This window comes from Pan paniscus, chromosome 1 (assembly GCF_029289425.2).
Source record: "Pan paniscus chromosome 1, NHGRI_mPanPan1-v2.0_pri, whole genome shotgun sequence".
Classification (NCBI taxonomy): domain Eukaryota; kingdom Metazoa; phylum Chordata; class Mammalia; order Primates; family Hominidae; genus Pan; species Pan paniscus.
The window spans coordinates 3270687-3284047 of record NC_073249.2 but is presented as its reverse complement, the minus strand read 5'-3'; the positions used below and the strand labels follow the sequence as shown (position 1 = coordinate 3284047).

General features: G+C 44.8%; 1 protein-coding gene across 8 annotated transcripts in view; it reads right to left on the bottom strand.

Annotated features, from left to right (window-relative positions):
* SMYD3 (SET and MYND domain containing 3) overlaps positions 1-13361 on the bottom strand; it is a 759415-nt gene that overhangs the window by 99459 nt on the left and 646595 nt on the right. For all 8 annotated transcript variants that reach the window (XM_003807985.5, XM_008960083.3, XM_034950165.3 and 5 more), the window contains one exon: positions 9396-9570. In XM_003807985.5, coding sequence (XP_003808033.1) covers positions 9396-9570 — 175 coding nt within the window. The remainder of the gene's footprint in view (positions 1-9395; positions 9571-13361) is intronic.

The window sequence follows — 13361 nt, the reverse complement described above, 5'->3', positions numbered from 1 at the left end:
TAGCACATGGTTCTTGACTGGGAGCTTGAGTGTTAAAAGAGGGGATTGGATTATCAGAAAGAGCAGGATTTGGTGAAAGTCAAATGGAGGAATTTGGCATCGGGAGGATATTTTACACCATGCTTTAAGATAAAGGTTTGAAGACCTCCAGTAATCTTGAGGGGGTTTGGGGGGCAGATCTTCCAACTTCCAGCAGAGATGAGTTATGTGTATGGACCAAAAGGGGAGTCAGGTGGCACTGCCACTTAGGAGAGTTCTCTAGAACCCAGTGTTGATCAGTGTACTTCTTACCAGAACTTGGGCCTCTCTAAGGTGGTAATAGTGCAGGATTATCACTCCTGATTTGAAGTTAGGAGCTCTGCTATTTACCATCTTTCTTTTATTTTATTTTATTTTATTTTATTTATTTTATTTTGAGACAGGGTCTCGCTCAGTCACCCAGGCTAGAGTGCAATGACGTGATCACGGCTCACTGCAGCCTTGACCTCCCAGACTCAAGCAATCCTCTCACCTCATCCTCCCTGGTAGCTGGGACTACAGGCACATGCCACCTCTCCCAGCTAATCTTCGCATTTTTAGCAGAGATGGGGTTTCACCATGTTGCCCAGGCTGGTCTTGAACTCCCGGACTCAAGCAATCTGCCTGCCTTGGCCTCCCAAAGTGCTGGGATTGCAAGCATGAGCCACTGTGTCCGGCCTGTTCACTGTCTTGATGATGACAGAGAAAAGGTATGGGTTTCCAGGGTCCTGGCATAGCCAGGGAAGAGTATAAAAATGGGTAGGAATTATGTATAACTTGGGGTTTGGGGGGAAAAAGGAACTGATATCCTTGTCTCAGGTAAGGATGGGAGGCAAAGGAGGGGCAGAAATGAGAAATGCAAGTGGAATCATGCTGTCACAGGTCGCCCTGGCCAGATGTAAAGCCACTAACTTCATATTACAGGCTTTCTTGGCTCCACCCCACACGGTCCTGGGGCTCTCAGAAATGCCACTGCACAATTTTTGTTGATACTTAATCACTTGGTCAGCTGTAACTGGGTATAAAGAACCCAAAAGTGTTTTAGGCAGATTATTTCTCAGGGCAGAACCTCTATTTTACACATTATTTTATAGTAAAGGTAGGTGAGAGTTTAAGTTTGATTCTAAAGCTATCCCAGGCTGGGTTCAGTGGCTCACACCTGTAATCCCAGAACTGTGGGAGGCCAAGGTGCGAGGATCTCTTGGGCCCAGGAGTTCAAGACTAGCCTGGGCAACATTATAAGACCCTGCCTCTACAAAAAAAAATTTCTTTAATTAGCTTGGTGTCAGGGTGTGTGCCTGTGGTCCCCCCTCATCTACTCGAGAGGCTGAGGTGGGAGGAACGCTTGAGCCCAGGAGGTAAACACTGCAGTGAGAAGTGTTTGCACCACTACACTCCAGCCTGGACAACAGAGCAAGACCCTGTGTCTCAAAAAACAAAATAAAAACAAAATGAGGCTATCCTAAAATAGCTGCGTAAACAAAGCCATGTCAAATGATGATATTCCCCGATCAGTGTCCCCTGGACTGCTGGCTTCTGGGAGAAGGCATCCTCTGGTGGCCAACTAGCACCCATCAAGCTGGTCACGAGCACAGCCTCCAGCTTTACGCCAGTCACTCCAAGGCCTGAGCATGCTGGCCCTGGCTTCTGGGTACCCTTCCAGCTCAGAGGATGACAGTGTGGAGCTAAATGGGGGTTTCAGCTCCAAGAATGCCATAGGGAGGGCTTTGGGAAATCAGAGGCACTAGATTCTCTATATGAGGCTTTAAAGTAGTAGAATGATGAATGAAATCCTGAAAATCAATCGGGGACCTCCAAGAGAGATAAGTACTTGATCCACTGCAGGGCCTCCTACTCCAGCACTCTAAAAACCTTGTCCATCACTGGCCAGGCCGGATTTGGTCCAGCACTTCCTCCTCAGGTTGTCAAAGGCCTGGTTTTCTGGAGATGCTCACAGGTGCCCCTCAGCTGGCTGTTGAAGGCTGTCTGTAAGCTCCACCAGAATGAGGACTTTGTATTGCCTGTTTCGTTTACCACAGTGCATTTAAGTAGGTAGGTCTCCATAAATATTTTTGTTGAAAAGGATGACTAAGTGCCTGACCCAGGAACGTGAGATGTACCCATTCAAATCAACTATGATCTATACATCCAGGAGGCCATGCAGTAAGCTGAGAATCAGGTAGAGAAGATGGGCAGGCTGCTTTAGTCCAAATGATATCTCTTGCTCTGTCTCCTACCGGCCAAGGCATATCTAAAGGCCATATTCGACTTCTTGCATACAAATAAGATGGAGGTTCCTACAGATATCTGATTTCCTAAAGCCCCAGCCTGCTAGCATTGATGTGGAAAGACACACACAGACTTGGGGCAGGACGACAGCTGCACAGGGGAGCTCATAACCGGGACAGGGGAGGAACAAGCAGCTTCTCAATTCTCTTGTCTGAAAGTGGCTGTGGACTATATCTAGCACTCTTGCTACAGGGAGAGTTACCAGAATAAAGTTCAGCAGCAGGTTCTGGCAATGCTGTCCAGAGTGAAACAGAAGATGGGGTCCTCTGAAAGATGGTTGAGTAGTGGCCTCTACTAGCCAGGAGTGAAACACTATAGAGATGTATGGCCAGGAGGTGACAGAAAGCACAGGCTTTATGCCTGTTCCGCCATGTGCAGCAGCATGTTGGAAGCAATGAATGGGTCACCTCCCCTTCCCAGTAGGGGCTACACATACATCAGCAGCACCCAATCATTTTGTTTCATCCTTAAGACAGATGGGAAATAGGCAAGCTGGATGAAGGCATGGTATGTGAAGCTGCCAGATCACCTAAGCCTGTCTGCTGTCATCCAAAGCTCTGTCAGAACGTGGAACACTTGTTCAAATGCCTGAGGTGACAGCAATGATCAGAAGAGCTGCTACATTCAGGAGAAGGAGTAGGCCCAAGGCACCCTGCCTCCTCTTTTTCAGAGGTGTTGAAGGGCCAGAGCTTATGCCAATTCCATGCACAGAGTGTCCTAGATTTTTCTTCCAGAAGTAAGACTACAAGGCTGGGTCATTCTCACACAACCAGTAGGTTCAGGGCTGGAACCACTCCACAAAGCTGGGCAATGAAGGTCTTTACCCAAACGTACAGGTGGCATCTCAAGCAAGGTGATTAGGGCTAAAGGAAGTCAAGGTACTTTAGAGGAGTAGATGGCTGAAGCAGAGATGTTCTCATTTCTCTTGTTCCCAGAAAAGAAGAGCCAGAGAAATTGGTCATAATGTTCTCCATTACCTCCTACCTAAACCCTCATATTAGCCCTGGATTATCCATAAAAGTAAAACATAAGTAATGAGGCGTAAGCGCAAGTCAGTGGTGTAATAAATATCTACTAGTCATTGTCATATCTTCTTTCCTTCTTCTTCATCTTCCCTCTTTCTCTGTTTTCCCCTCTTTCACCTCCTTTTTCATTGTATTTTATGTCTAGATTCTGCATTAAGAAAGTCTTTCAGAATTAAAAGGCTTATATTTAAAAGTTTTTAAAAATGCTTGAGTCTTGACGGACCCTTCGCCCATCACTGTGCAGGTGATCACGGCCCCAGAGTACCAGTAAGAAATAAACCTTACAAAATGGACAGCAAACAGAAAGAGGCCCTGATGAGGCATGCCAGATAATTCAGTATTTCACACATATGAACACATGCACATACAGAGCTCAGAGTCTTGTATCGAGGGTCTTCCACTAAAGATACTTTAATTGAAAACTACAGCATGGAAAACATGATTAAGTGGCTAAAAGATTACTGTTCACTTTAATAAGCAGAGAAGAAAACATTTATTCATCTATCGGGTGAAATAATTCTCTAAATCTCATCAGAGACAATAAATGGCAAACAACATACGTGGAAAGAAAGTTGGATGAAGTTCAGACAGTTATTTCTTCTTCTGGGGTGAGAACTGGCTCTGATTTGTTCTCTAGGCCCTACTCCATGAGCATGGTTTAGGAAAAGTTCTAAACTAGATACAACAGCCAAGGACCCAGCCTGCCCTCTAGGAATGAGCTTCGTTGTCAGAGACAATGACACAAGCGTCCTCAGAGAGCAAGCTAACAAGATCTGAGCAGCAAGGAGAGATGGGGGATCAGGAGAGGCAGGCCCAAAGCAAGCGCTGGGCACGTGGCTGCACCGAACGCGCGCTCAGGTCCTCCCTCGATAACACGCACCTGGGATGCGGGATCGGGAGGGACAGGCCCAAAGCAAGCGCTGGGCACGTGGCTGCACCCAAGGCGCGCTCAGGTCCTCCCTCGATAACACGCACCTGGGATGCGGGATCGGGAGGGACAGGCCCAAGCAAGTGCTGGGCACGTGACTGCACCAAACGCACGCTCAGGTCTTCCCACGATAACATGTACCCGGCAAGCTCTGCAGACTCCTGTACCAGAATGTCACATTGACAAAAACCCATGAAAGAACAACTGGGGTTCTTCAGAAAAGCCTGCTTGAAAACAGTAGAAGGTACTGTTATGAGGAAATCTCATAGTTTATCAACCTATCTTCCAAAGCTTCTTAAAAAAAGGAGAAAAAAAAAAACCCCCGCAAAATTAAAAACTAATGGGGCTGCTATGTAATTAACTGACAATCTCTCAGTTACAAACCCCTGATTTGTAACCATGGCAGGTACACAAACTACCAGCTGCATTATACTTCCACTCTCTCCACCTGCCCCCATTTTTTCTGACAACAAAGCACAGAAAACTATCTGAGCTGAAATCTCACTCTTATCAGCTTTCTTCTCCTTGATGGAGATTTCATAGCCCACCTCCCTTGCCTCTTTCTCTGATCACAACTTAAGTCTCTTCATCATTCTTGTTCTTCTGCCTTTTTCCCAGGTACGTCACAAAAGTGTCATTCCCACCAGCACAAAAATACTATTTATGGACAACAAAATTAGTATCAACAAATCTTACCCTATAATGTGGGCTTTGATGAAAGAAGAGATGAAGGCCCTAATACGTTTTGAAATGGCTTTAGATCAGAAACAATGGAAGTCAACGTCATCTCTTCTCATATTTTCTTGAGGAAAGAGTGACATTTTAGTGTGTGTGGTGGGGGAGGTACAATTTGGAAATGGTTATCCAAATTTAAAATAAATATAACTTTCACTTTAAGAGCAGGGGGACCTAACTTTTGATGTACCAAGTTACCACTTAGGAATTTCTCATGTGGATTTACCCTATGGATTCAATTAATCATGGCACTGTTTGACACAGTACACATAAATGGAAACGACAGAGATTGATCTAAAAATGATGGTATATCCATGAGATGAAATACTATGTATCTGTTGAAAAGAATAAGGTAGCTAATCTGGAGCTAATCTAGACAGATGTCTACACTCTCCTGTAAAGCAAAAAAAGTTACAGAACATGGGCTAGGGAGTTATCCTTTTTTTTCTCTCTCTCTTCTTTTTCCCCCACACTAAGGAGGACCTTTGGCTTGGCTTCCCTTCCTTTTCTCTAATCCCCACTCCTCCATACACCACCTCAGCAGGCATATTTAAAAGACCTATTGGAAATGAGTCTTTCCCCCAGCAAGACAAGCAGGAAAGACGCAGAAGTGCAGGAGAAAGTGGAAGAGCCCACGTGAACAGTTCTGAAGGGAAGAGAGTTGAGAGTAACTGGGAAAGCAGAATAAAAGGAATAGGGGAAGCGGGGCTTTAAAAAAACATTCTGTGTATTATGATGGAACCATTGTTCATGTTTTCTGGCGAAGGTTAGGATTACTGTTTACTTTCAATCCTCTGATACCATGCTAAGACGCAGGTCTATGTGGCTCTGGAATATATTCAGACCGGCCACTCTCACACGGAACATTTCCGGAAGGAAACTTTTAGCCATGTTTATCTTTAAGGAGTGGGACAACAGTTTGAAGATGAGGCTGATTTTTACCTTTCTGTCCTCTTAAATTGTCCTTCCCTACAAGCATATGTTAATCTCGCAACAGAAATGAACAGAGCAGGCGAATGTCCTGCGAGTCCTCTTCAAAGCCGGAAACACCCTCTGTATCTCCTTATCGCTCTCTAGTTCCGCAAGAAAAGTCAAATTTAATTAGTATTCGACGCACAAAAATTTTAAAACAATGTGCTCAATTTTGTATTTTTCTCTCCTTTTTTAGGGGCTGGGGGGGAATTTATAGCCCATACAGTGGTGCTATCAAAGGCTGAGTAGACTTTCATGGGTTAGTCTGGAGACATCACCATAATCTGTAACCATCTTTAATAGGAAAATGCATCCCAAGTTCTGAACTACTAATTGGCGAATTAACATTAGACTAGGTTAAACTTTTAAATAAAATTTATGAAGTATTTTAAAATTATTTTCATTCTACTTACTGTTTACAATGCTAAGGGACAGATGAGTTTGCATATTAGTCACATATATATGCCGATACTATCAGAAGACATACTATGGGCTAATACTAAATATTATACATTTTGTTGTATGTGATTTCTAACTTGTTTTATGAAACATGAAGGATGCAATGTTGAGTTGCGTCATAAAAGCTGAGTAAAATCTATTGAGTAAAAATAAATGAGAGTAGCAAGAAGGGAGCTGAAGGCCATAATTTGGATTAAAATGGAATAGCAGCACTTTCTCCTCTAAGGTCAGCAATTAAAATTTAGCCAAGGTCAGGAGTGACAAAATCATCAAGAAAGACTTGACCTCCATCTAGTTGTTGCAAACAATATATTAACATTGTAAAACTGTTACAGCAGATGGCAATGCAATCATCCCTTGGTAACTCATGCCTAGCTAACTGTCTGTGTCCTTGGCTAAAGGTGAGCAAAAGGCCCACCTCCTGCGTCTGCAGGGAGCCGATGCGGGGGGCTGAGAGCACTCAGTGTGAATTCCCTCATGCACATTTGAGAGGTGAAAACCACTGCCAACTTCTCCATTCCTGCCTTTGTTCCAAAATTGCTAACAGGGTTGCAGGGTACCTGACCTATTTGCATACATTCCTTATTTTTACCTCTGCCTGAGCTAAAGGGGAAAAAGGCAAAGTATGACAACATCTAACCTGCCCATTTCTCTCAACTTTGTTGGTTCTGGTTTATTTATAGCCTTTTCCTCAACTACAGCTTTAAAAGCAAATGATTCGTACCTCACTCATGTGAAGTGGATCAATGCAGATTGGATTTCTTGAAATACCACCAAAAAGCAACTCAACACACGCCAGGGAAGAGAAACCAAGGGAGGCTTGGAAATTTGTCACCCAGCATAAGAACACAGCACACACTTAAAGAGATTGTGACCTGCCAAACACCATGTAAATATAACCAAACGTTTCCCAAACATAATGGACTGTATTCTGGTGGAGGACTTGGCCTCACTTACAAGAAAGGCCTCTTTGTTTAAAGTCAGTCAAACTGCCAGCTACTTAAGGTGTAAGTTAGTGCCTCAAAGAGGCCCTGGTAGATGTGGGGAAGAGAAGGTTGCAAAATACGTGCAGAACAGACACCCGTGTAGGTGTGTGGTCTTCTTTATGGATGTGGTGGACCCATGTAAAGTTTCTGTGCTTAAGAGTGGCCCGAGCAGGGCAGCCTGAGTGTCGAAAGGGAGGATGAGGCAGAAGAATCAGTGCAGCGCTAGCCAAGAGTGAGGAGCCAGCGGCTGCTGTCGGGGGCCTGGAGAAAGAAGGGTATTTTTCAGTCTGCGTCTTTTGGATGGAGTCTACCCACTCACCCAGAGGCTGTTTGGCTTCCTCAGAGCAAGCTCTGGAGTTCAGAGAGGTAACGCCAACCATCTGACCTGCCTCTTTTTGCAACACTGAGGCTCAGAGAGGAAGCCTTATCTCTTTGAATGAGATTCGTATTTTCCGAGAACCCACAAGATCGATCACTCTGAGCAGGCATTTCACTGCTCATGGGAAAGTCTACAGTCTCAGCCCTCAAGCCAATCCCTTATACGTTTGATTAAAGCTGACTCACAGTCTGGATTCCAAAGCTGTTCACCCACAGGCAGTGGAGGAAACCACCTACAGAAGTCCCGAAAGCATGCTCAGGGTCAGGCTGGTGGCACTGGCTGGCCAGGGACCTCTGCCATCTGCCTGGCTGGTGGAGCCTCTGCCGTCTTCGGGGTCCTTGTGGACTGCACCAAGCTCCTGGCTCACGCCTGGCTTCCTGACCAAACGCCTCATTTCTGGTTTACTACCTTTGTCCGAACAAATATCCTAGACCCTGGACTCACTTCTGTTCTTATGTTGACCCTGGGAACTTCCTCTCCCAGATGTCTCCTGAGAGTCTTCCTCTAGCGGGAACAGGAAGTACCCTGGACTCTCACGTTTCCACCTGCTCCTCTTCGCTTACAGCCATTCCCTGCCTGTTGTCCTACGCTGCATAGGTCTGGTCCTGGAGTCTCCCTCTGCTTCGCCCCTTTGGGCTGACATGGTATTTGCACAGTCTGCAAAGCTGGGAAATTAAAGATCTGCCCAGGTTGGAGCCCCTGTTCTCCAGGGACCTCCTCCCTCTGCCATCGCTCCTGGTCACAGGTGCTTTCGAGGTACCTTCCCATCAGCAACCTTGTTCTGTGCTAGAGACTGAGCCATTCCAACCTCAGATTATGGTCCGCATGTCTCCGTGCCCTTCCCCTTGGGCTGCTCTCAGTCTCACCTTCTAGAATTATGTTCTCAGCCGACTGCAAATCAGGGTGCAGCATCCACCAGCGCCTAACTCTCAGCAGTTCAACACTACCCCCTTCAACGCTTCTCTGAGTTATAAAAACATCTCAGGGCAAAACACCTACTGGTCTCGAGGAGCTGAGATCAGTCAAGAAGCAATTACCTACAGTTCCTTCACCTGACTCAAGGAGAAGCTGAGGCAGGGCCGTCTCCCTGCTGTCCTCCCTGGCTCACAAGGTGATTATGAAGGCAAATGATTCAACTGAAAGCGTAAATCCTGAGAGAGATAAAGGACCATTCTTACTGTCAGCCAGACCAAGGGCCCCATATGGCCATCCTCACCTGGACCAGCAGAGGCTCATGACACAGCCTCTCAAGCTAGGTCTGAGCCTGCGTTCCTCTACAGCTCCCCCACCACCCTGAGCCCGCGTTTGTCATTGCAAGCACCACATCGTATTGTAATCATCTGCTCCAGATAGAGACAGCATCTAATTAGTTTCTGTACACCCACGGTGTCTGACACATGGAAGGAACTTTACAAATGATGAATGAATGCATAAGTGAATGAACAAGAGGAGTGAATAAAATAAGACTTGGTTTTAAACAATGGTTGAGAAGCAGCTGGAAATGCTCCATGCAAAGTAGTAATCAGAATGACTTCACAACATGGATCCTTTGCCCAATGTGAAGATGTCCTAGCCCTTATGTCAGCCCTCTCCCTGGGACTTGCCTGTATGGCTCCATGGTCCGAGTAGCATAGAACAAGGCTTCCTCCAACAGGCCGAGGTTGATGCAGGCATCCATGGCGCAGTCGAGCACCTTCAGCTGGTAGATGTTGATATCGGGAAGCCGTTCAGAATTGCTGCTTATGATCGCCTGGCACATGGCCAGAACCTGCTCCCACTCTGTTATTAACCTTAGTTAAGGATTCATTGTCTTCATCAAGAAAAAAACAAACAAAATTAGATTCTCTAAAAGGCTGAAGAGCTCCCAAGCACAGGAGCGAGGGAAGCACCCATTATTTTTCACAGATGAGCTGCCTGAAAACACACTTGAGAAGCAAAAGCACAGAAGAGGCATCTCAGTGAAGTAAATTCTGTTTACATCAACAAACCATCTCGTAACCAGGCCTGTGCTTTGGAGTTTTAAAACTTCCAAAGACCTGTTCTTTCTTCATACTCCTGGATGTGTTCTCTTTAAATCTAGTCAGAAATAAATGCAGTCCTTTATTAAACTGGACTAAAGATTAATTCGATTTTAAATTATTTACTCTGTTAGCTTCTGTTTAAAAACTGTTTGAAATTAAAGATGCTTTAGAGAGATTCCTTTTTCAAAAGGAAGAGCTCATGTTTGCTTCTGTGTTATCTGAGTTTTGGGCATACATGAACCCAAAAACTCACACAACCCACAGGCACACACTAGGTGGAGCAATTTGAAGACATAGATTTCCACTGGATCTCATTTTTTTCGATTATAAAGCAACAGTGACCCAAGCCTGTACTTAACCAAATACATTAAAATATGTTATTTTAAACCCCCAAAATAAGAGACAATATTAGGAACATGGCTTATGCACATAAATTGCTGGCAAGGGAAACGATGCTTTAAAAAGGATGGGGAGAAGACTCAATATCCACTTCTCAGTAGCACTGACTTTCTGATTAACCATGAGTCAATAACTTCATCTCACGTAGCCTTGGAGTGACGCCACTTTTTAAAACTGATATTCCCTGTATTACAGAGGCAGTCAGAGGACTGAGCACATGGTTTATGGAGCGTAATTTTAATCCCTCCCCAGTGAATTCTCTGGGAAACACAGCAAAGGCCAGAGTGCAGGAACCTGGGACCTCGCAGTTTCTTCACTGTGCGCTGTGTTAGGCGAGCTGGAGACCAAGGAGGGTGCGGGACTGGGACTGGTCCTTCCCTCACTCCTGTCTCACCTTCACCCAGTGGAGCTCCAAATTCATCTGCTTCGTATGTTGTCATTCCAGTAGGGTGAAAAGGTTTGAAGATCAGAAATGGCAGCCTAGCCTTGACTGTAGTAAAGCTAGATTCAGCTCTAATCTAGTCCTGTCATTTATCAGAGTTGAGGTTCTGAGGAAGTCAAAGTGCTTAATGATAGGCCAGAAATAAAAATGACTCATGTCAACGTAAGAATGAGTAATATATTGTATGTAAAATGACACTGTTCATGATGTGTCCTCTCATGAGCCAGGTAGAGTTCCAGGTGTCAGAGACACAGTGGGGAACATTTCGTGGCATGCACAAAGCACATGCTACACAAGCATTAGTGCCTTCCACCTTCCCTCTGTGACATGACCTCTGAGCCTGACTGGGCTTAAAGAAAGTGGTTCAGTGGACTGAGTTTGACTGAACTTCCCTTCGTGCCCCCACACCCCTCCCACTGCCACGTGACCTGGTCTCTTTACAATCCATGCTCTCTGTGCCATCCGCTGCCCCCAATTCAAAACCCTCTTCACTGAGGTCCTAACAGAGCACGCCCAGCCCTGAACAGACAGCCCACTGTTTATGCTCCCCTCTCCCTCTCTGTCCAGCAAAACCTTCCTCTTCGAGTGTCCATACCCTTCTCAGAACACGGCTTTCTGAAACATTAGCAAATACTTCTAATAAACCAATCAAGCCACTCCTGAGAGTGGAGACAAATACCTTTATGAACTTTCACAGCAAATGTATTTTCTTTCCAGCAAAGGCCTCCCGGAGACACAGTATCTTACTCCAAAAGATGAGTTCCTTGACGAGAATTTAAAGCACCCCAATGCACAGCTGAGAGCCTGTTCCATCACACCCAGTACAATGTTAGGATGAGTCCCGTCTTGGAGGAATTGACCCTGATCCCAGAAAAGGTTCATTTCCTGAAGAAAAGCGAGTGCATGATTTGCTCTTGCATTCATCTGACATGTATGTTCAAAGTTTGCTGAATGTATCCCCTAGAGGTTGGGGGAAGCAGTATCTTAGGCAACGCACTGATTTTGAAACAGATTGCTGGGCTAACCTCCGTGGCTTTTCATTCCAGGATTAGATATTTGACGAACTGTCAGGAGGAATGACTGTCTCTTACACATTGCTAGACATTTCTGTGGCAAGACTTGTACCTTATTTTAACATTGTGCTGTTTGACCTCCACTATTATTTGCCTGTTCATTTATGTATGTTCCCACTTATTCTAAAGAGGTTCGAGGTGACAGGCTTAGAAGTAAAAGCCAGATGTGATGTTCTGCAGCTACTCACAGGAATGCATCTATTTTATCCCCCAGCAAGCTGGAAGGGACTACGTGCCAATTTCCCTTCACAATGCTGGCAACTGTCTCTTGCCAAACAAGGCAAAACCTTTCCTGCAAAACACCCCAGTGAGCAAAAAAATGGAATAATTTTAACTAAGAGGATTTTCCCCCCAAGCTACTACTGACATGTATTTGCTCAAAGATTTAGTCCCTGGCATCTGTGTGGTGTTTACTACAATTCACTCTGTTCCAGTACGGAGCTGAGCTCTAGACCTAGCAGGGCTGGAGAGTGCACCCAAAGAGAACAGATTCCTAGTGGACAGAACGGATATCTTTTTTTCCTGAATACTTTTAAATGACCATAAGAGGATCAGGGGAAGAGAAAGGGAAGCAAAGTAAATTCACTTGGGAATTACTCAACTTACTGAGATTCAATGACTGTCAGACCACAGAGCTTTTATTCACTTAATCATATTACTCTACTGCTTAAAAAATCATCCCATGGCCTCCTCTCACCTATGAAGTCTAACCTGTGCATGGCAGTTAAGGCCTTGCCACCTTCCCCTCCTCTCATATTGCACAGCCGGCAGCTTCTCAGCAGCAATGCATGTTCTGTGCATCTGCACAGGTCATTCCTTGTGTTGGATGCCTCTTCTCTTGGTTGGTCTGGTGAACTCCCACTAATCCTCCCAGACGCAGCTCACTGGTCACCTCCTCTGTGAAATCTTTCAACTTCCCAAAGTTGACTATTGTGTCTTTGATGCCGCCATAAGTCTGTATCTTTACCAAAATATGTATTAATGGACATTTTACTACCCCACAATATAGGAGAGTAGTGAGTGCAGGGCTGTGTCTTCTAACTTCTGTCTGAACCATCAGGTGAATGATGACCAGCAAGGTACCCAGCACACAGTCCGTTTTCAGTAAAACCTTGTCCAGTTGAAACTGAACTCTGGCTGGGTTATCCATGGGCCCCAATATCGCTGCCAGGGACCACACAGAACAGGTCTACTCCTCTGCACATAAAGGCTCTTTGAGCCCATGAGCAGGGACCTCCTGCTTCCAGAGTTGACTGTTTTCCTAGTATCTTCCATCTCATCATAGACAGCGTTTCAAATCCCTCCTTAATTTCAGTTCCACCCCTCAAAACTAGTTTGTTTTTCTATATCCTTTTTAGTACTTCCCACCTCAAACTGAATAGAAAATTCTAGAAATAATCAGACTGGTACTATCATCTCTATCATTTTATAATCAATATTAATGCAGCCCAAGATCACAGTAGTAAGATTATATTATACTCTTAAATGTTGTTAAATTTTGCTATTTACTAAAGCCCTAAATTTTTTTCACATGTTCTTATGCATATTTACATATTTGAACTTTTTGATCCAAATAGAAATTTTATATATGTTCTTGTTATATTTCATGTCTTTAAAACTTGGATACCATTTAAA